This window comes from Gymnodraco acuticeps, unplaced genomic scaffold (assembly GCF_902827175.1).
Source record: "Gymnodraco acuticeps unplaced genomic scaffold, fGymAcu1.1, whole genome shotgun sequence".
Taxonomy (NCBI): domain Eukaryota; kingdom Metazoa; phylum Chordata; class Actinopteri; order Perciformes; family Bathydraconidae; genus Gymnodraco; species Gymnodraco acuticeps.
In genome coordinates, this window is record NW_022989762.1 from 419,720 (window position 1) to 442,374 (window position 22,655).

The 22,655-nt window shown below is 44.0% G+C and overlaps 1 protein-coding gene across 13 annotated transcripts in view; it reads left to right on the forward strand.

The window, feature by feature from the left end:
- depdc5 (DEP domain containing 5, GATOR1 subcomplex subunit) overlaps positions 1-22,655 on the forward strand; it is a 65,831-nt gene that overhangs the window by 28,995 nt on the left and 14,181 nt on the right. For 8 of the 13 annotated variants that reach the window (XM_034215533.1, XM_034215541.1, XM_034215524.1 and 5 more), the window contains exons 30-41: positions 890-1,112; positions 3,117-3,253; positions 4,112-4,196; positions 4,385-4,447; positions 5,820-5,956; positions 10,357-10,437; positions 10,895-11,027; positions 18,005-18,104; positions 18,197-18,436; positions 21,184-21,353; positions 22,242-22,413; positions 22,500-22,560. In XM_034215533.1, the coding sequence (XP_034071424.1) occupies positions 890-1,112; positions 3,117-3,253; positions 4,112-4,196; positions 4,385-4,447; positions 5,820-5,956; positions 10,357-10,437; positions 10,895-11,027; positions 18,005-18,104; positions 18,197-18,436; positions 21,184-21,353; positions 22,242-22,413; positions 22,500-22,560 (1,602 nt within the window). The remainder of the gene's footprint in view (positions 1-889; positions 1,113-3,116; positions 3,254-4,111; positions 4,197-4,384; positions 4,448-5,819; positions 5,957-10,356; positions 10,438-10,894; positions 11,028-18,004; positions 18,105-18,196; positions 18,437-21,183; positions 21,354-22,241; positions 22,414-22,499; positions 22,561-22,655) is intronic. The other 5 variants (XM_034215551.1, XM_034215567.1, XM_034215586.1 and 2 more) reach the window with 4 other exon arrangements.

Below are 22,655 nucleotides of genomic sequence, written 5' to 3' on the forward strand. Positions count from 1 at the left end.
TGCACACAAACACTGACACAGCATGTGTTTCTTTTTTACAGCTTAATGTTAATGGAAATGTTATAATTATGTCTTATTATTAGTTTTTAACTTATATTTTAAACCTCCTGTCATGCTCTTTTCTCCTCCCAAAAAAAACATTAATCATCACCCTTTGTAAACAATGTCAGACTACTGGTGTATCTGATTACCTACATTGAATATCCAAAGAATAGACACTGAAAATGTATTCCAAAAACCACAGGGTTGCCATTCATTTCCTATGACGGTCATTTTTGACCGGGAACACCATTACATTACATGCCATTGTTAGACGCTTTTATCCAAAGCAACTTACATACATTCAGTACTGTGGACAATCCCCACAGGAGCAATGTGGGGTGAAGTGTCTCAGGGACACAACGACATGCTGACTGCAGTGGGACTCAAACTTGCTATCCCCTGATTCGAAAGTCCAGCACACTAGCCACTGAGCCACAGCCTCCCATAAGTGTTACATAGTTGACTAACCCACTCAAAGTTCAATGAAAGTTTTGATCAGTAATTGTATATGTTCCAATGCCTACTGTGGAGGATATCATAAGGCCTTGAAGCAATCAAATGTAAAACACAATATTTATGATTGATGAAAGTAGGTAAACGGTCAGATATGAACCGGACACTGTATTGGTTTCATTATCAAAATAACACTACATAAACCCCCGTATCAATTTTGTTTTGTTTTTTTCTTTTAATATGTTTTCCGAAAAATGTCTTTGTTTAAAATGAATCCGAAAATATTACTCCATAACCATTTTTGTATATCTGCTGATAGAAAAAGAATCCCACTGTTCTGTAAAGGGTGCAGCCGTGTCCTCTTCGTCACTGTGCTTCTCTCCTTCCTCCACAGTCTGATCGACTCCCTGAAGTTCTGGAGGACTCGCTTCCTCCTGCTGCCGGCAGGGGGAGCGAGGCGGGTGGCGGATGGGGAGGGTCACTGGGATGTGTATGGGGAGGGGGCAGGTTCTGGGAATGGAGGCAACGGGGACTGGGTCCTGCTGGACGGCTTCATCCGCTTCCTGGAGGGTCTCAACCGCATCCGGAGGAGACACCGCTCTGACAGGATCATCAGGGTGAGCCTCTCTCTGACAGCATGTTCCATCAAACTGATCCCCTCACACTTTGCTTTTTATCTACTTTAAATGCATTTAGCTAATACTTCTGTTTTCTAAAGTCAAATTGTACTTAATGTCATTGATACTTTTTCTACCAGGTCTCGTTTTTTTTATTGCATTTTATTTAAAAGCTTTAGATCAGGGGTAGCCAACACGGTGCCCGCGGGCACTCAGTCGCCCGCAGCACCGTAGCTCGCCAAGCAAATCCAAAATGTATAAAATACACAAAACAAAAAAGGAAATGTAATTTAAAAGAATCTACCCTATGCATAAACGAAACCTAAATCATAGCGAACTCTATCTACTTACTACAACTCTATATCTATCTAACACCCCTCCTCCCCCACCCCCACAATGAATATCGACCAATCACGTTCTTGCTTGATTTGCGGGACCAGCATTGCAGTCGGGAAGAAAAGCAATGTGGCACCTCCCCGCTGGTTTTCCTTCTGGCAGAATTTACACAACACATCAGCCCCATTGAACAGCCTATCATGCCAGCCTATACAGCACATGAGGGGCAGAGTTTTACTCTGTGTGTTGTAACTTGCATATATATTTATTCCACTTGACGCACACACACGCATGGCGTAATCTCCACTGGGGACAGGGGGGGGGGACTTGTCCCCAGCACTTTTCGAAATCCCGTTTGTGTCCCCCCACTTTACAAATATGTTTATTTTTATTTTTTTAACGCAAGCCGTCATCGCCACGGAGGAGCACAGCCTCTGACAGAGAGAGAGAGAACCTTTATCTATTTAATATAGATAAAGTAAGAAATCATTCCAATGTGTACTAGTGTAAAACAGTTTAAAAGGAGAGTGATTAGTAAAATATACATAAATAAAAAGAAAGAATGCTAACATAAGATAAGAATAAACTAGTTTAAATGATTAGTTATTGGTTGTGATCATATTCTAAAGATGTTTGGATTATTGAAAAGTATACAGCTCCCTTTCATCTGAGTGTTGAGAGCTGTATCCATACATTTATTTTGTGCTCAAAGTGCACCAGATTGATGCATTTCACTTCAACATTTAAAAACAAAATCTTCCCGGGGGTGCATGCCCCCGGACCCCCCTAGAGGAGGTGAGGGCCACCCCCAAATAAAGCAGGTTAAAATTATTAAATTGCATACATGTTCTTTTAGTAAACACTGCAAAAGGGTCCCACAGACCCAAACAGCACACAAAGGTTAAAGGTAAGCATATAATAATGTTCAAATGTGCTAAATATATACACTGCAAAAAACAATAAAAAGAGGAGTAAAAGTAGCTCACGACTTGTTTTATTTTTTGAAAGTATTTCTCACCCTAAAAAAGGTTGGTGACCCCTGCATTAGAGGCTACTTTAACTATTTTAATGTCAGGGTTATTGGCAGTTCTGGCACCACTGTTCTTGTGTTTTTGAGTGTTGTTGTCCCCTCACTCCCTGTTAGAGTTCAGCTTAGTTAGGAAACAATTAGTTGATTAAACACCCATTTTAATATCATTCAATTGTCATTTAAAAGAATACTAATCATTCAATGGTTCAGGCTGTTTTATGACGCAGTAAACTGAGCAGTTGGTCAGCCAAAATAAGTCATTTAGAAAATTGTGTTTTTTGGCTCTTTTCTGACATTTTTCTGTTTATAAAAATTATTTTCAAATGTAAAAATAGCTAAGATATGTATACGTTTTAGCACTATATCATTGAATGTGCCTCTTGTATCAAATCACCTTGCAGAAGCCTGCAGACATTTGCAGACAGCCCTGGGACATGTTTCAAATGTGTCCCTGCTGAAGTTTCCAATCGAACGTAAACCATGCAAATGAAGTCTTCAAATGATCTAATGAAATATTGGCTTACAAAAATATGCATTGATCTAGGACAATAATACCACTGAACATGGGGCATCTCTTAACATTTGAATTACGGCATCTTTCACTTAAGAGGACTCTCCCTCTGTTCGTTTCATCCCAGCAGAAGGGCACCTCAATGAAAGGCCTGCAGGTCACCAGTCCTCTCCCAGCGTACCCCCCCGAGCCACTGGTGCCCCCACAGGGGAAGAAAGGCACTTCAGCCTTATCAGCCTTACTGGAGATGGAGCAGAACCAGAAGTGAGTGTCTCCTGCCAGACCAGCGTGTTATTTGTAGTGATGATGAGAGCAAGCTTCATGAAGCTTTCAAGGTTGGGTTTGTAAAGAGTTTGTTTCTCTTGTTTCATTCACCAGTGGTGTAAAGTAACTAAGTACATTTACTTAAGTACAATTTTTATAGAATTGTACTTTTCATGCTACTTTGTACTTCTACCCTACTACAATTCAGAGGTAAATGGTGTACTTTTACTCCACTACATGTATTTAATACCTTTAGTTACTCTACATATTTGGATTAATGATGTGAAATATAATCAACACTTAAATCAGACTTTAGTTACAGAGTAAAAGAGGCAGATGTGACCTCTCAAGAAAGTGATCGTTGATGCACTGATTTCAGTTTGGGAATAATATTAAACAATGAAATAAGTTGTATTTCCATGTAATCCACTGATATCGCCTTCAGAGGAAACTTTTCATTTAGCTGACGCTTTTATTACTGCATTAGCTTCACTTCAAGCCAAATCTTTTGTTAGTGCTGCGTACCGAAGTTTTTAATTTTTATATTTTGTTTAGATGCAGTTGAAACAGATGGTTTTTGGTCTGCGGCGGAAGATGTGTAAACTCTCTTCTGTCCTGATATCAATGGGGAGCTCATTCCACAAACTTGGGGCCAGGATAGCAAACAGGCGTGTTTTTGTTGAGGTGTACCTGGGTCCCACTCGCAGTGAGGGAGCAGCAAGCTGATTGGCCGATGCAGAGCGAAGTGCAGTTCCGGGATTACTCGACCCACGCTCTGAAGCCTCGGCAGAGCAGGTGACATCACTAATGTTTCTGTTCGAGCTTGAAAATAACCACATTCCCTCTGCTTCCTGTCAGGACTCTGGAGGAGCAGCAGGCAAAGCCCACCTCAGCTGTCAGTGACCCCTCAGGTGTTACCACATATGTAGACAGCCCCCGCAAGGTGAGCATCAGAACACTTTGTTTTAGCTTCCGCTGACCCTTCTGCAGCAGCTTTCTGGTTTAAAAGGTTTTTCTTTGCTGGTGCTTTGGTTTGGGGGCTCTGCTCTGGTTTCTCTCATTCCATCTGCATCCCCCCCGCTCTGTTCTTGCTGGGTTTGATTCTGGGTTCCGTTCTTCCTGTGCTGGCAGGACGCTGCCTTTATTTTGGATTTTATACGTAGCCCTCGCTCCTCCTACATCTATCACTCTCAGGTCAGTAATGAGCTCTAAAGGCATTGTGTGTGTGTGTGTGTGTGTGTGTGTGTGTGTGTGTGTGTGTGTGTGTGTGTGTGTGTGTGTGTGTGTGTGTGTGTGTGTGTGTGTGTGTGTGTGTGTGTGTGTGTGTGTGTGTGTGTGTGTGTGTGTGTGTGTGTGTGTGTGTGTGTGTGTGTGTGTGTGTGTGTGTGTGTGTGTGTGTGTTGTGTTGTAGCTCTTCTAACTTGCTCTCTATTGCTGCATGAGCATCGTGTGTCTTTGAGTTTGAACTTTTATTCAGTTTGTATTTGATCTCTGTACTGTAGTGCATGCTAGTAGGTAGTGACATTATAAACTCACACCAGGATCACATTACTTCAACCTTTTGTGTGTATGTATCTGTCTGCAGTCCCCCACAGTAAGGATATGTAGGCGTTAAATAATTTCAGTCAGTTGCCAGGTGAATTACTTATTGTGCTGCATTGCTCCTTTTCTAATTGTATATCTAAGCATACTGTAAAGTAAATTAAAAAGTGCATTTTGGATTATAAAACATGGTCAGGCCTCAATGAGTGAAAGTCATGTAGAAGCAGGAATTGTACAGATTTTCAGAGAAAAATAGGAATCAAAGACACAGACCAATTTCATAAAAAATATCTAGCCTAAGTTGAATCCCCTCAGGTCCAAGAGTGCCCGGTTGAATTTTACGTAGGTAGGTACAGTGTTATATCAAAATCTGTTCTGTGAAGGTAAGTGGCATACCCTGAAGTCAGTGTTCTCCAACCCTACAGAGTAGTACATGTTCTGTGATCCTGGTGTTACTCACATGTTGGGAATTACAAACCCTCTCCTGTTTCCATTTATGACAGCAGGATTGAGTTAGTCCCCCAGGTCAAAATATAGTTTTTCTCTACTTCCCTCCACTGTTATTTATTCATTCAGGTAGATTTGTTTCATTTATGCAGCTTTTGAGATATCTGTCTTTAAGGTTTCTGCCTCTCTTATACAATGGATATACAGTATGTGATTTAGTCTGTGGTGATTACTATTCTTAAAAATGACAACTTGAAAAAAATCAACAACATTATTTCCTATCCTGGGGATAAACACAGGATACAGATTTCTCTGTTGATTATCCCAAATGAACAGCAACACCTTCTGGAAAAGGTACATATTTTTGTTTGAATGCTGTAAGCAGCACAAGCTGAATCAGTTCTCCTACACTGAATGTGTGTGGTGGCAGAAATCTGTCAGATACTGTATTTCAACCCTGGATAAGAACTATCTACATGTCTGAATAACACAAGATGTAAATAAGAAGTGTTCTAGGGAATCCTTCAAAGCATACTAAATGCAACAGCTAATTATGTGGAGTACTTTTACTGTGTAGTTACCTGCTGAATCCAGCGAGGCTGCAGATAAAGGAGTCCAGGCAGCAGGAGCAGCAGCAGGAGGAGCAGCAGCAGCAGGAGCAGCAGCAGCGCCCCCTGCAGGAGAGGCTGCAGCAGGCAGCACTGTAGACACCAGGTAACATCTCCCTCTATGCTGCAGGGATAAGTAAGGAACTCACTCGGAGGTACATGTGCTACCAAGCAAGCCTCCTCTACATTGAGAAACACCCCGTATGTGCACTCACATGCCCCTTTCACACCAGCGCTTTTTCAGCTCCGGCTCGGAGTGGAGCCTGAAAAGCGCCGGTTTTTCCTGTTCACACCGCAGCGGGGCTGGCTCATAGCTCCGGAATCCGGTTCACTTCCAGCTCCAACAAATTGTCGGTCTAGAGGCAAGAGCTTCGGAGCTAAGAGGTGGCGTCGCTTACGTCTCTCTTACGTCGAGGCGTGCAGGAAACTAAACCCACCTCCCCTGAACATGGCTCGACTGTCATGCCTGCCTACAAGCAGTAGTGCTTATAAACACACTTTATAAAGTCAGGCAACACTAACCAGGCTTCGTGTGATTCTGTTTATTTGTACCTTACTTTGACCATCCGTTCACTGTTATTGATCATTGTGGAGAGAGGCAGACGTTTTGTTTTGTATTATAGCAGCTATCGGATGCAATCAATACATGGGCTGCACAGGTTGTCGTGTCCGACTATCACAAGTAGAATCATAATAAAAATACGCCGGTAAAATGTGCCTGGAGAAAACGGCTTATGCCACAATAGGATAGCAATAGCAAGTAGTCAGTTTAGCTTCGGTTGCTATGCTAACATCACCCATTTTATACCAGAGAAACTTTCATAACAGCGTTGTGATACCAAACAGCGTCAATTCAGACTGACACACATTCACTTAGGCTAAGGGGAACTGGGGATATGTATCAGCTGCTTGTGTGAGTCAGACAGTGAATACTTTAGAGCGGCCGCTGCAGTGTGAGCTAACCGGGAGCTAACGGAGGAGAATAAACTCCCGTGGAAGAGCAGCCAACACTGCAGTGGTCGGTAAATGCTGCAGAAACACATTAATAAACAATGAACCACGGCACTCTGGAGCAAAGTATAAGGTTGGAGAAGTCGTTATTCAATTTATTCTGGCTTCGTGTGATTAAAAGCAACACGATCATCGACCCGACGCAGTTCCCCGTTGTTGTGAGCGCCGTAATGCCGTTGGGGAGCAAATCAGCGATGTAAACGGTGACGTCATGACGCAGCAGCGGCAGCACCAGTCGGGTGCTGGGCGGTGTGAACAGAGCGGGAGAAGAAAAGGGAAACCGGAGCTGAACCAGAAAAGCTCTAGCTCGGAGCTAGAAAGGGAAAAGCGCTGGTGTGAAAGCCGCAACAGAGCATGCGCCCCTTAAGCCCCGCCCCCGGAGCTCCCACTCTCGGCTCAGTAGAATGAAAGGAGACAGAAAATAAATCTAGATTCGGCTTTTAGTGCATTTTACAACTTTAAGGACCTAATGATTCTAATAAGGGCTATACAATAGTTCATACTGGGTAATTTATTTAGTTTTTTAAAAATGTATCCGTTGATTTACAGACGTCTCTTTCCCCATGTTAGTCAATGGGAAAAAGTCTTTCTGAGCCCAGTGACGTCACGGACTGATACGGAAATTGTAGTACTGCCGTTTGGACACAAAAGAGGCTTCTCAATACTCAAATTTCCCCTCCTCGACTCCTCGGTCGCGCCATTTTGAAGGACGTCTCATTTCTCTAAATGCACACCGAGGACCGAGCGTCGAGGAGGCTCTCTGGAGGAGCTATAACCGAGGATACACTGATGGTTCCTCCACGGATGCATTTCCGGGAACGGTGGAGGCGTGACGCACGGCCGGACTTATCTCAGCCAATGACAGCTATGCATGCATCCCCTGGATATTATTTTAGAAACTGCTTTCATCGCGTCGCGATGTTTCCAGAGAGAACAGCTGTACGGTCCGTGCAGAAAGCAGAGCAGTGTGTATAATATATATCACTCAGTATAACAGGCCTACTCTCTTTATTTGCTTTAGTTTAGTAGATATATACAAACAAAGAGTCGATATTTTTCTAAGACCATTGCTTCACATAATAAAATACACAACGGCTTATGCTTTTGGAGCTGTAGGTGTGTGTGGTACAGTGTGTAGGTGTGTGTTGTACAGTGTGTAGGTGTGTGTTGTACAGTGCGTAAATGCGGCGGACAGACGGGTCTCAATTGGTTTGGTGTCCTCTGCTTACTTTTAATAGGCCTACTTGTAAATACAACTTTTGGCCCGTAATTTCAATTCCCCATTTCAGCGACCAGAGAGAGGGGGGGATATATCCAGTCTCTGATTGTGTTACGTTATTATGAGAATGCTCTCATACTTTAAATTGTATATATTTATATAAATATATTTGTGTGTGTGTGTCCGCATCTGTAGCCTGTTATTGTCTCATTATACCGCACTCTCAATGAATTCAAAGTAAATATGTGGGGGAACAATGTTCAGCTGATCTAACAGAGATACAGCACTATGACAAAAAATCTTTAAAATGACCGCTCAGAGGAGAGGAGTTCTCATTTCTTTAAACGTCTGCTGCTTCCCCTCCTCTCTCCTCGGTTCCCCTCCTCGGTCCTCCGCTCGCATCTCCTGTGGGCGGGTCTAAGTCTCGAGGAGGGGAGTCGAGGAGGGGAAATTTGAGTATTGAGAAGCCTCTAAAGAATATTTTCATCAGAGTCCGGCGCACTTCCTGGGGGCTTGGTCTGCCCCTATGGTCTACCCCCGGGAGTCTCACAATAATAAGAGCGCTGTTAGTAGAGATGACGAGTGGCATTCACAGTGGCCAATCAGAGTGGTACTCAATCTGGATACGTCACACGGGATGAGGGTTCCCAACCAACCAGAATTGTTTAAACTAAGGAAGTAGCGTAATTCATAGACCGATACCAGCACCGTTTGTCCAGCGGCTTAACGGTATACCAATACCGTCCAATCAGGTACCGGTACTGACTTAGTACCGGTTCTCGATACCCATCCCTAGTGATTAAATGTATGTTCCTTGTCTTAATGTTTGTTTGAAAATGGTGAGACTTCATCTGATGATAACATATCTAGCAAAATTATAATTAAAGGAGTTTATTATATGGACATAGTGTTGCATGGTGTACCGATACTTGAAAGGTACCGCGATACCCTTCCGTTAAAAACATTACGATTCCTCCGTTTCATTAGTATCGGTACTTTAAGAATGACGGGGAAAAGTACTCCGGTGAGAAAGCGCCGTTTTAATAAGAGCCGTGTTTGTTCAGCGCTCTGCTTCCACTCCCTGCACTGCAGCCGTGCCTGCAGTCCCGCCCCTCTCAAGCACGTTCTAAGTCCCTCCCTTCTCTCTTGCACGCGGCCACGCGCTAGCTGCCAGAGCATGTGAGAAAACGAGAAGCATAGCTGCAAGTGGGAGTGCAGCTGCCGCTGCGTCTCGGCTTGTTGACAAAAAAGACGCCAGAAGCTAAATTTGGAAGTATTTTAGCTATATCTCTGACAGTGAGGGCAAGCATACGGACACCACGAGGCCTGTCAGTAAGACATGTTTTAGATCCCTGCAAACCAAGGGAGCCAACACATCAAACTTCGCTAAGCACCTCGCCAACCGGCATCCAGACAGGTTAGAGAATGTGATAGATAACATAATTACATCATGCTCAAGCCCATGCCCTCAAATCTAAATCAAACCAGTGTAATTTATTTTGTGACAAATTAACGTTTTCGTAGTTTGCCGAGGCAATTAATGGCAATGATAACTGTCTAATATGGCTATCTTTTTAGCTAACTTACCAATGTGGTTATGGTTCTGGTGTGAAATATAAAGCACAATAATTACATTTAAGACTGTTTCCCTTTTTTTAAGAAAAGTATCGAAAAATAATCGGAATCGCAATTCTTGACTCGGTATCGAAACCAAAATGTTGGTATCGTGACAACACTATATGGACATAGCATATCTTAAAGGTAGGGTATGTAAGTTTGAGAAACCGGCTCGAGATCGCTAGAATTTGAAAATACACGACCGGAGAAAATCTGCCACTTCCTTACAGAGCCCCTCCTCCAACACACGAACGCGCACATGACCAATGAGGGCACGAGGTAAGTTTGTGCACAGATGGAAGGCTGATAGGCAGGTAGGCCATCCAGTTACTTTAGCCGGGCCGGCTAAAATGATTGGTTGTACCTTTTACAGTACTACGGCTTCCACAGATGACATTTTTTTATGGATTTTTTGTCAAAGCATTTAAGATATTCATTACTATCGGGATGGTAAGAGCATTCCATGGAATATAACAAAAAGTGTATCTCGAGCCGGTTTCTCAAACGTACATACCCTACCTTTAATAGTGTATTCAATAGTTTGCTTTGTTTCAGTCAGTCTGAAAACCAGTAAATATAAATACATAATTTATATTCATATTGCTGTTAAATATGTGGCTCATCACTGAGCTGTAGCACTGATCCGAGTTCTGTTTCAGTGGGCAGTCTGCAGCCGGAGACCTCTCCATCTCCTCTTCCTCAACTCTCATGGAGATCCTGGAGGCCATCAAACATCCCACGTAAGATCTGTTGTGTGTTTCTGGCTTTCCATTTGTTAAGTTAATGTGGGGCAGTTATTCTACACTGTGTCTCGAATATTTAAACTTCTACTTATTTAAAACATTAAAAAGTTCAAGTTATCATAATCAGAATGCATCTTGCTACTCTAACTAGTATGTACTAAATGCAAATATAATGTTATGTTTAAAAAAATCATCATAATGCAAAAATATTTCTTTGATACCATTTCTTTTTTTTATGTTATAGGAATGTTTTTTATTGGAATGGGTTTATACATGTAAAAGAGAAAAAGAGAAGAAATTGGTATTTTATAGAACCAAAAAAAAAAACATACCTTGAACCCAGAAAAAAACGTTTGTTTCTTACTAAATTAAAGTTATTATTATATCCGGCCCTTGGGTTTGGTTTAACAAAGTTATTGCTGTTCTAAATGTTTGTGTGTGCTCTCTGTTACAGGACGGGTGTGCAGCTGCTGCCGGAACAGAAAGGACTTCCACTCAACTGCTTCATCAGCGCGGAGGTCGTTCATTGGCTGGTCAACAACGTGGAGGGCGTGGCCACACATGGGATGGCTGTGGACATCATGCAGGTAACAGTCCTACCTGTTCAGAAATGTCATGGTTAAGGAAAGCAATGAGGGAGAATTCATAACAAGTTAAAGGTATTACATCTCTTGCTAATAGATATAATTGATATCTTCACACAAATACCCAGATCTCGGCCCATAGAGCATGTGCACTTGTGTTTTCCTTCAGCCCCGCCTCCCATCCGCTGATTTATTTTTCCAAATGTAAGGTGGAATAGGGATTTCACACTATTCCACTGATCAACAGGTGGCTGTATGATGCTAAGATATGCCGCTATAGAAAAGCAAAGAAGAGGAAACCTTGCGTTAGTTAGCTCTGGATGTAAATATAACGATAGTTACTAGGGATGTAACGATATACCGAATATCGCGGTAAATAAACGTCCCAATACCGCCGTGAGACTGACAAAATCTACCGCGATTTTTTTTTTTTAAACACTTTTTTTTGTTTTAAACCTTTATTTAACCAGGTGGTCCCATTGAGATCATCGATCTCTTTTTCAAGAGAGACCTGTCCAACATGGCAGCAAGTAGGTTACAACATGAACATAAAACAACAGAACACAAAAGGACATCGTATTTACAGGGCTACATGTACATACCTAGAGACATTGACAAGTACCAACAGTATATTTATATCTCGCCCTGTCAATAAGCCTCACCTTCTTGGCAAAAACTGTATTGTTTTTGAAGTGGTGGAGAGACAATGCACAGTTTGACCCACTGCTGTCACCCATGGCCAAAGCATATTTCTCCGTCCCACTGAGGTGGCATTAGACTTTTTCGCTGTCCGTCATTTTGACAGACAGGATCGTAAAATATCCGTCATAATCCCTTATTACCCGTCGGGTCTGAACAGAGAGAGAGAGCACGCTCGTGAACTGTCAACGGGGGGGGGGTGGTGTTATGCCGTGTGTGCATGCACCTCGCGGGAGCGCACACAGCGTAAAGCAAAACCTCCCAGACATGTATTGATCTGTACGGCAAAGTACGATCCAGAATTCATAGAACCGTAGTTACATGCGAGGCAGATCACTTCAGAGAGCTGGGTCCAGTGTTCACGTCACACAGCGCAGAGGGGGCACTTGGTCAGGCGTTATCATACAAACGTTAAATATAAACAGAAATCCAGAAAGCCTGTTCTGCTGCCGATTATTTCTATGAACATTATATCAGAACAGATCCACATGCAGCAGGAGGTTAGGCTCCTTCAAGTGAAGCCTCTAGCCTCCAAACACCATCCATCCTCATCGACCTGCTGCTCTCTGCTTTTGGTTAAGTAGTCAAAAAGCCAAACTACAGTTATTAATAATAATAATAATATAATAATCCTTATATTTATTATAGCGCTTTATCAAAGACTCTCAAAGCGCTTTACAAATACACATTACAAATACAGATCATACATGTAATGGTCATCTACTGTGGACATTACCCACAGGAGCAAATTCGGGTGAAGTGTCTTGCCCAAGGACACAACGGCCTGACGCAGTGGGGCGGGAGCGGGTTTCAAACTGGAGTTCCCCAACGCCCCCTTGATCTGATGATCAAACTCACAGACCACTGCGCCACCCGTCCCATGACGGAATAGGTGGAGTGGCCTTTAACATTAAGAGGTAAAGGCAGACCTCTTGATCTGTATGCCTCCTCAATCACCTCAACAATCCACCCAGAAAGCCTCTGTTTGGAAAGTGCGCGCCCTTTCTTAGGGCCCCTGTTGCAGACAAACAGGCTATCAGAGCAGCGAAAGCCAGCAGTCGCCTGTATATCATATTTCAAGGAGAGCAGCTCTGCCGAAGCAGCTTCCACGTTCTGCAAGCCTGAGGAGTCATAAGCTGCTAGCTCTATGACCTGATTTAAGTGGGCCGAAGGCAGCCTCTTGAGTGAAAAATATGGGTTAGGCTAAAGTGCCACCCCTGTGCCACCTGAGAACCAGCGTATGCACGTTTCACTCACTGACAAGGTGTGAAGCTCACTCACACACTTGGCTGGTGCCATCGCAAAAAAAAAGCAAACTTTGCCGAAAGCCATTTAAGCTCTGTCTGCCCCAGGGGTTCAAAGGGTGGGGAAAGGAGGGCTTCCAGCACCATTGACAAGTCCCATGAGGGAACCTTGATAGCCCGAGGGGGTTTCGTCGCTGGGCACCTTTTAAGAAAACGGGCCACCAAAGAGTGAGCCAGGAAGGGCATCCTCATCACATTCTTCTGGGGTAGGAGCTCTAGCCGGCGGGATATCCCAGCTCTGAAAATTAAGGAGCAAGCCCTTAATCTCAGAGAACTCCGATGCTAATATGTCCACTTTAGCAGCCAAGCTATCAGCCTTCTTGGCCTTTTTTCTAGGGGGGGGACACGCGTATCTGTTGGGGAGCATCCCTTACCTCAAGCCTAGCTGCTCCAGACAGGGGTAGCTCACCATCAACCTGTGGGTCTTTCACCTCGGCCAGTCGGGCAACCTTCAGCCCATGTGGCATGAAACTGCAATTCATTCATTTACTGTCAGTCAGCCCCTCCCTCAGGTGGATAACACAGAGGAATGAGGGCAGTGGCATAACAAGGTTGTGATTGGCCCCGGTGCAAATATTGTTTTGGGCCCCCCCCCAATCGACCCAAAACATAAGCGCACGCTGATGCACTCACACACGCACGGACATACACAACCACTCAGAAGCACCACATGTATAGGCTATCAACAACAGCCTGTCCTGGCCTCAAACCACCACAGCCTGACAACGGCACAGCAAATTAAGAAGAGGATTAAACTTGTTTCCTTGATGTTTGTCTCTGGGGAATGGGCCGGTAGGCCTGCATAGACCGGTCACTATAATATAGCTTTTGATCTTGGCGTTGGGGGTCTCAATAGCGCCATAGAGTCCCCTATCGGTTGGGGCCCTTGGGGGAACTGTTGGACCACCGCCGGGCACAGCCAAATCCAGACACAGCCACGGCCACGGATACAGCTTCACTTGTGGAGCTAGATGGCAATGATGGTGGTGAGGCAGGTGAGCTATCGTTAGCCTCCGGCTCCGGCTGCCGCTGCACGTCAACATTGCTAATGTTAGCGCTCAATTTCGAGGACAATGTATGACAAAAAAAGGTCTAATTTTGTCATTTTAGCACTCACTCGAAAAATTACTCTGCAGACTCTTCCTCAAGTCTGGCACTTAAAAAGTCAAAATAAAACTATTGTAATTCTCCTTACCCCTTAGTGGACACCCTACTGGGGCGTTACACTGGCGGGGCTCTTAGGTGTAATAGTTATCTAAATTATTACTCTCTTCAGAGAGAAAAGTTACTTCACTTACTTACTTCTGAGCGAAAGCACTCACCAGTAGTGAAAACAAAAATGTAGCATAGGGCTTTAGCACCTGCTCAAATCACAACATAGGAATGACAAGTTTTGACAAGCAAAGGAAATCGTCATCGACTTGAACTCAACAAGGAACGTATTCCTCCTTGCCACTTAGCTTTCTTGTTCTAGCATGGTTAATCACCACTAATGCTGCGTTCACACCGGACGCGATGCGAATATTCGCTTCGCTCCTATCGCATCGCTCTAGTCTAATGCTGCGTTCAGACCGGACGCGATGCGATGTTTGGGGGCGGTGCGATTACATGTAAAGTCAATGCAGAGACGCGATCAGACGCGAATTCGCTCCGACGGCGCGCATGAAGCGGTGGACGCGGCGCGAATCACGCGATTGAGGCAATTGAAGGAGGCCGCGTCAAACGCGAGAGTTACATTTTTTCAACTCGGGCGTCAAATTCACGTGACGCGTTCTCGCGGAAGCCAATCAGCAGTGAGGATCTCAGCCTGCCATCACTGACGTTCAACCAGAAAACATCAGCCATTAGCTGTTAGCAGTTAGCACACAGAGATCACAGCTCCTCATATCTGTTCAGAAACTGTACAAAAGTTAAACAAGAACAAACCACAGACTGTCTGTGTCATGGTGAATACAGTCACTGGTTTATTTATGTCTGTAGGCCATTGTTATGAGTGTGGAGTGAGCATATACAACGTTAGCTTAGCCTGGTCGACCCAATCTCCATTCAGAAAACAAGCATTTTAAAAGGTTTTTCGCCTGCCGTCTGTCTGCAGACTTGTCAAAGCATTAATTCATGGTTTTTACTAACCGGTATCAGTATGTTGTTACGTCGGCATCATTTAGAAACGTGTATTACAATTTAATCACGGTAAAATATGTTCATTTTGTTGTAGTTGTAGCTCCCGAGCCAGCGCGTCTTGTTTGAATGATGCGAGCAAACCATAGGAGTAAACACAGCTGGCAGCCGCGGTGAAACTCGGGCGTTTAGAGCGAAGCGAATATTCGCATCGCGTCCGGTGTGAACGCACCAATAGACTAGAGCAGTGGTCACCAACCTTTTTAAGCCCGAGATCACCGACCTCGGCCTAGGTGAAAGGCAAGATCTACCTATTGCAGAATTGAGTGAAAAAGACGGCCCAGACAGTGCTTCCAATTTGAGGCCTTTTATAGGCTAATTGCATCTGAATTACTGTTACAATGAAGGCTCCATAATCAGCTCTCGGCATATAGGCAGGGATAAAGTGCTATTTTTTATGAGTGGGGAGCGGACCTCACCTCCTCTAGAGGGGTCCGGGAGGATTCTCCCCCGGGAAGATTATTTTTTAAATATTGAAGTTGAAAGCATCAATCTGGTGCACTTTGAGAGCAACATGAAGAGATCTATGGATACCTCTCTCAGCACCCATATGAAACAGAACTGTAAACAGATTTTCTTTTTCTTTATGGATATTTTACAAATCACTCCCCTTTTTAAACTGTATTCTTGTTTTACTGCCATATAGTATAGTATACCTGTTTTTCATTTATTCTCTTATTGTTTGTATAACTATAATGATCATATGAAGGTGTAACGTGGAAATAATCTCTCTCTCTCATCACATTAAATGCGCTATTGCCACAGACACACAGAGCCGAGCTTGAATGACACACAATGACGACTGGTCGATCGCGATCGACTGGTTGGCGACCACTGGACTAGAGCGATGCGATAGGAGCGATTAGAGCGGAGCAATTAGAGCGGAGCATAAGAAATAACACGCTTTCACAAACGAAAACAATTGCCAGGGAGCAACAGCTAAATTTGCTAACAACATAAAGAAACGGCAGGCACCGGCTAATTACACCGCAGCCTTGCCGATAACCGGATCCCGAAAACAGGACGACTTTAATAATGAGATACTTGCCTCTCAGCCGGGAAGACACATCGCCATACTTGCCAACCTTGAGACCTCAGAAATCGGGAGCATTTCAAAACCAGGGGGGGGGGGGGGTAGTGGATCGCCGGAGCTGTAGATGAACATTAACATGCTTATTGTTGTTGTAAGTGTAAGTTGTAAGTTGTTGTAAGGCCTTGCGGCCTGTAGCACCATCCTTGATGGAGCATATGTGTGGGCTGGACCTGTATTTTTCAGGAAAGGAGTGAGCAGAGGGTCGAGTTGTCGATTCTTGTTCAGTTTTCTGTGACTATCTGCCTCACCCTCTCAGACTTTCAGTTGTGCACGCTACTAAAGAGACGCGCTACCATGGAAACCAAACAATGGTGTAGCTGTATTAAAGTCCGAGTGGAAACAGTCGTGAGTAAATCTGATTTTTTCAGAAATGCGGGAGAAATATAACCCCGGGAGGAAACCGGGAGAGGGCAGTGAAATCGGGAGTCTCCCGCGAAAATCGTGAGGGTTGGCAAGTATGCTAGCGGCATCCGCAATTTGCCGAACATCCCTGGCGAAAAAAAACACCGGTCTGTCAGCGTAATATGTTCAACCGTTTATGACCAATCGCAGCCCTTAGAGCAGGGGTTCCCAACCTTTTTTCCCAAGAGCCCCCCCAAAAGACTCCTATTGGAAGTTGCGTCCCCCCCCCCCCCCCACACACACACAAGGGGGGGGGGGGGGCGCAACAGCGGTAATTAAAGTGTAAAAGTCTCAAAAATGCTACAACTACTGTCACAAACTGGATAAATGTGAAGTATTTTGTTAAAGGAGGATGAAAGCGTAATTAAGGAGCACTATTGGAGTGACTTTGATGATTATTGGACTCAGGATTAATTCATTTGGATTCCCGCTGTATGAAGAAATGAAAGGACGGCGCAAGTGGAAACAATTCACAAAGGGATTAAACTGTTTAAAACACATGCTCAAAGTAAGCCGGATTTTGCCGATGTGTTTATGTGGATTCAAAAGTCGTAAATAATCTACAAAATGGAGGAGACCAATCTGATCAGAGCAACTGTGACAAACAATCCAACTGAAACCGGCATGGACAATGACTATGTTTTAAAAATGCGCTTATGCAGAAATGCCTGGTTTGGACACTTTACGGGCGGAAGAAACATTTCTATTAAAGAAAGAATTATAAATTTCTGTCTTTTTATGCCTTTATTAGCTACTAACTTGAATTGTTATTCAAATTAATTAATCAATTATTTTTTATATTTGTATTGTAATGTAGAGACAAGTCTTTTAGTGACAATCATGTATTGCGTTACAGTTATATGTAAAAAAAAAAAAGTCTAAATATGATATTTGGCCTCAAATCATCTGAGGCCCCCCCCTGCGATCTTTGGTGCCCCCCCAAGGGGGGCGTGCCCCCCAGGTTGGGAACCACTGCCTTAGAGGACAAAACCGAGACTCCAACACAACGGTTACAGGGCTACCAACGAAGAGCCACCGGCTATGTTATTTCCCAAGGTAATAATAGAGACATTTCTGATGGTGACGTGGGCTGATATAGGGGGCTACGTCACCCCAGGTCACATGTTACTTTGTTGATATTAAATACTCGACCTGTGCATGCGCGAGATGGATAACATTGAGTGTTAAGCACTGCCTCTGGCGTTCAATAGGAATGGAATATAACTTTTGTTTAAGGAAACGTTGTGTTACTCTTCTTTGCATGTGCTCATCTGTGAATGTTCCTGTGTTTTTGCTTTGTGTAGAAAATGCTGGATGAAGGCGTTGTGTCCCACGCTTCTGGAGATGCCATGCGCAGCTTCATCTACGGATTCTATTTCTACAGGATTGTAGGAGAGAAGGATGGTGAGTGGATTTAAAATGCTCTCTCTGCTTTCATCTCAGTATACAGATCTGCACATACTTGTATAATTGTGTCATAACGCTGTCCTCTGCAGGCTCCGTCTCCCAGCCGCCCCCCAACCCCGCTGGAGGCTGGTCGGCTGCCGCCCTGGAAGACTTTGCCCTGTTCCAGAGGAAGTGGTTCGAGGTGGCCTTCGTGCTGGAGGAGTGGCGGCCCTGTGACCTCCCCCCCTTCCTGCTGCCCTGGCTGCCCAGCCGGCCGGCCTCCTACGCAAGTAGGCACAGCTCCTTCAGCCGCAGCTTTGGAGGACGCAGCCAGGCCGCCGCACTGCTAGGTACACCCAGCCCGACCCCCCCCCCCCCCCACACACACTGCAGAGCAGCCTCAGTCTGCTCCTGCATCCAATCTGAGGCAGATCAGCTCACTTCAGAGAGCTGGGTCCAGTGTTCACGTCACACAGCGCAGAGGGGGAACTTGGTCAGGCGTTATCATACGGACGTTAAATATAAACAGAAATCCAGAAAGCCTGTTCTGCTGCCGATTATTTCTATGAACATTATATCAGAACAGATCCACATGCAGCAGGAGGTTAGGCTCCTTCAAGTGAAGCCTCTAGCCTCCAAACACCATCCATCCTCATCGACCTGCTGCTCTCTGCTTTTGGTTAAGTAGTCAAAAAGGAAATATACACTGTTACAGCAAAAGTGAAGAGGAAAAGCTTTAAACAAAGTACCCATCCAGGTGGACAACAATATTTGAAAATGTTAAATGAAAATAAGTGTAGCTATGATGAGCAGTTAATTTACATATCCACCACTCTCCATTTCAAATGTATTTGTACATGTACACAACAACTAGTGTCTGGTTAGATTGGATTAGAAATATGATATTGATCCCAAAATGTCCCAAATTGGAAATGTTGTTTTGAGTCCTGTTTGCTGCCTCCTAAACAAGAAATATGCTGCCTTAGTCCATCAAAGTTATCTCAAATTACAAATGTTAAAGTTCAAAGACAATAATGGAGGAAAGAAAATAATATAGTGGGTTTTTCTATTTAAATCCTCTCAATAAACACATATAAATTCTTAGTATAAAAACGATTTTATAAACCAAAAATAATGAGCAGCACATTTATGCAACCACATAAACCACATTCCGTGTTTACGAAAAATTCATAATTTTCCAAAAACACAGTGGGATTCCTCCCAGGGACGTGCACAGACGTTTGGTGGGGCTATTGCTCTAAACGGGAAAAAGGGCCTCCCCCCGATAAAAAACACAAGACCTTTTGAAAATTGTAACTTGTTTTTAATGTAAAAGAAACCAAACGATTATTACATCAACTAAATTGAACAGTAATTCACATCTCATAACAAAATAAGCGAAGGCGACTACTTGCATTCGGTAACTTGATTTTAAAAATGAAAACCAGGGAAAAATTTTGTTTTGCGGTCCATATCTCATTAAAATATCTAATGTTAGTAACTATTAAAGACAAAATGGGGACAATTCTGTTCTAATGTAGTTTGACCATTGTAACTGCTGTGCAGCCATACTGATAAAATAGAGCCTTTAACTAATTACCTTAAATAAACTCACTAATTAATGAAACCCGTTCAATACGCATTATTCTTATTCTTATCATTCTTTATGAGCGCAGTGATGATAAGGTCTCTAATTACTTATTTATTTAGTATTCCATAACTTAATAACAGAGATGGTCAAACTAAAGTGGTAGAGACATGGCAGAAATCCTACAATGAAGCGGGAGAGTGAACTGTTCACCCGTGAGAGGGCGATCAAGAAAAGAGAGCGAGCGGCCCCGTTGAGGGAGTTTACAGATGAAAAGACACAGAAACACAGAAGCACAATAACAAAGGCTATATTTAGGTGTTTTTTTGTAAATAACCGACGGTATCAAGAGGAAGTAAAGTCCCCTGGTTTGTCCCTTATACCCAACTGCCATGAGACAACTCAAAATCAAGTTTCCAAAATCCGACACTGAGGTGATCTTAACGCACCGGCAGATGACAGCGCTGACAAAGTGTGTTTCCCGTAGCGAGACGCTACAATACTAATTGTGGGTTTATCATGTTGATTCTGCCACAACAGAGAAAAGAAAAACAAACTCTCGCTCTCTCCAGAGGGGCAGGTCAGCCACAAAGGCCAAACGGGCCGTTGCCCGGGCAACATTAGTCCGTACCTGTGCACGTCCCTGATTCCTCCCATGGCCACATAACTGCTTCCATGTAACGTCTCCTGACATCATCATCATCTTCATGTGTGTGTGTGGACACTGGACTCCTCTCTCAGACAGTGATGTAGATCTGCTGGTGTGTTCTCACTAGTGCATGACGAGTGTCTGTAGCTGTAGTTTGATCCGTCATGAAGTGGCTACATCACAATGATTCCACCACCCAATCAGAGCATGCTGTGGTGTTAGTGGCTGTGGTTCAGTAGTGCTGTGGTGTGTGAGTCCTCACCTGTCGCTCTGCAGCAGAAAGCTCTGTCACAGCAACACGGCACGCTGTGACAGAGCTCCAGCTTCTGCTCCATTCTTCTCTCCCTTTCAGAGCTTTATTTTCACTCTGCACGCAGCATATTTACATCTTTAAAGCGACAACTCTGCAAGATAAATGCTTTCTCAGTTTGTTATCTTACACCTTGGACTGGTTTCCTGGAATAGTCCTAATAAGATGCTGACATCATTCATTTGAGCAGGGCTGTCAAACTCATTTTAGTCCAGGGGCCAGATAGATCGACACGGACGGACGGACGGATGGATGGATAGATTGAAGTTTTGAAAATTGCAGTTAAAGTGTTTCAAGTCCTCCGTATGTTTGACACCCTGCAGTAGACTCCAGCTTCATTCAGAGCTGGGTTTGAACTGCTCTTTATGACACCATGAAACCTCTCCTACAGCTGGGATAATGGCGACATTGATGCTGGTTTAACTTTCTCTTATCCATGCTTACCGCGCCTCCTCCTGCCTGCATATCATGCCGTCCATCTCCCCGTCTTTTGTTTCCTTTGCCTCCTGTCTTCCCCCCTCCCCCCTCAATCCCTCCCTCCCTCCCCCAGCTGCCACGGTCCCGGAGCAGAAGACTGTCTCTCTGGATGTGGACGTGAACAACCGCAGCGACCGCACAGAGTGGTGCAGCTGTTATTACCATGGAAACTTCTCCCTCAACGCTGCCTTCGAGATCAAGCTTCACTGGATGGCTGTCACTGCCGCAGTGCTCTTTGAGATGGTAACACCAAACGTTAGGCTATAGAAAAAACGACATCACGGTAGCACGGCTGCACATCACCAGCGCTAAGCTAAAGGCGGCTAATGTTTTCTGTGATGACGTTGAGTCGTCTCATTTAGTAAATTGTTAGCAACCACTGTTTTAAAGACACTCTGACATATTTGATGTCATAAAAAAATGGTGAAAATCTCTTCAGTTTATGTTTACCACAGACCTTATTTCAGGCTAACAACCAAAAACAAATTCAAAAGAAACGAAAGGGCTAAAATGCTAACTCATTTCCAGGTTAGAGGACTTATTCCTGCACCACCATAGAACTCACATTAGGATACAAATCTGCACAGCTTTCGCTAGAAACAAAATAAAAAGTCTTTATACAACTTTTTAACTAGAAATACTTTGATTGTGTGGTAACCATAGAGTGTTTATATAAAGGGTGTGATAGAGGAAATATTGAGGAAATGAAAAATGTATTATTTTATTCAAGTATGTGAGAAATCAAGAAGAGAAGGGTGTTAAACCCTTTACCAACCTCCAACAAGTTAAAGAAGGCCCTTGTCAAACTTGCTTTCACAGTGTCTTCACTCGATTTGATTGATATCTATTAAATATTTATCAAAAAGAGACGCACTAAAGATGGTTACTTCTATATTAGCTTAACAAACCAGGGGTTGCCTCCTCTTAGTAAATCAGTCTGAATGTAGAGAAGAAGAACCGCTCAGTCCTGCAGTGTCAACGTTTAAGGGAGGATTTGTATATTTTGTGAACAGAATAAGAATCACTGCTGTGTGGCTGGGGTCTCCTAGAGAACTTTAAAAAGGAAGGGCCAGATCTACACAGAGCTCCGGTTCAACAGTAAACTCATTTGAATCATGTCTTCTCCGTCAGGTTCAAGGCTGGCACAGGAAAGCGGCGTCCTGCGGCTTCCTGCTGGTCCCCGTGCTGGAGGTCCCCTTCGCTCTGACCTCCTACCTGTACGGGGACCCTCTGAGGGCCCAGCTCTTCATCCCTCTGAACATCCACTGTCTGCTGAAGAACCCCAACGACAACCTGTTTGAAGGTCAGACTGACGAGTGTGTGCTCATGTGTGTGTGTGTGATGCGTTCAGGAGCTCAGTCACCACATCTGCTTTAATTCCTCTCTCAGGCTTTGAACCGGAGACGTACTGGGACAGGATGCAGCTGTTCCAGGAGGCCATCCTGTACAGGTGGAGGCTTTGTGTCTTTAATCGTCATTTATGTGTATGTGCAGGCACGCCCCTCCCTACACGCAGAGCACGCAGACTGCGTGGGGCCTCGCCTC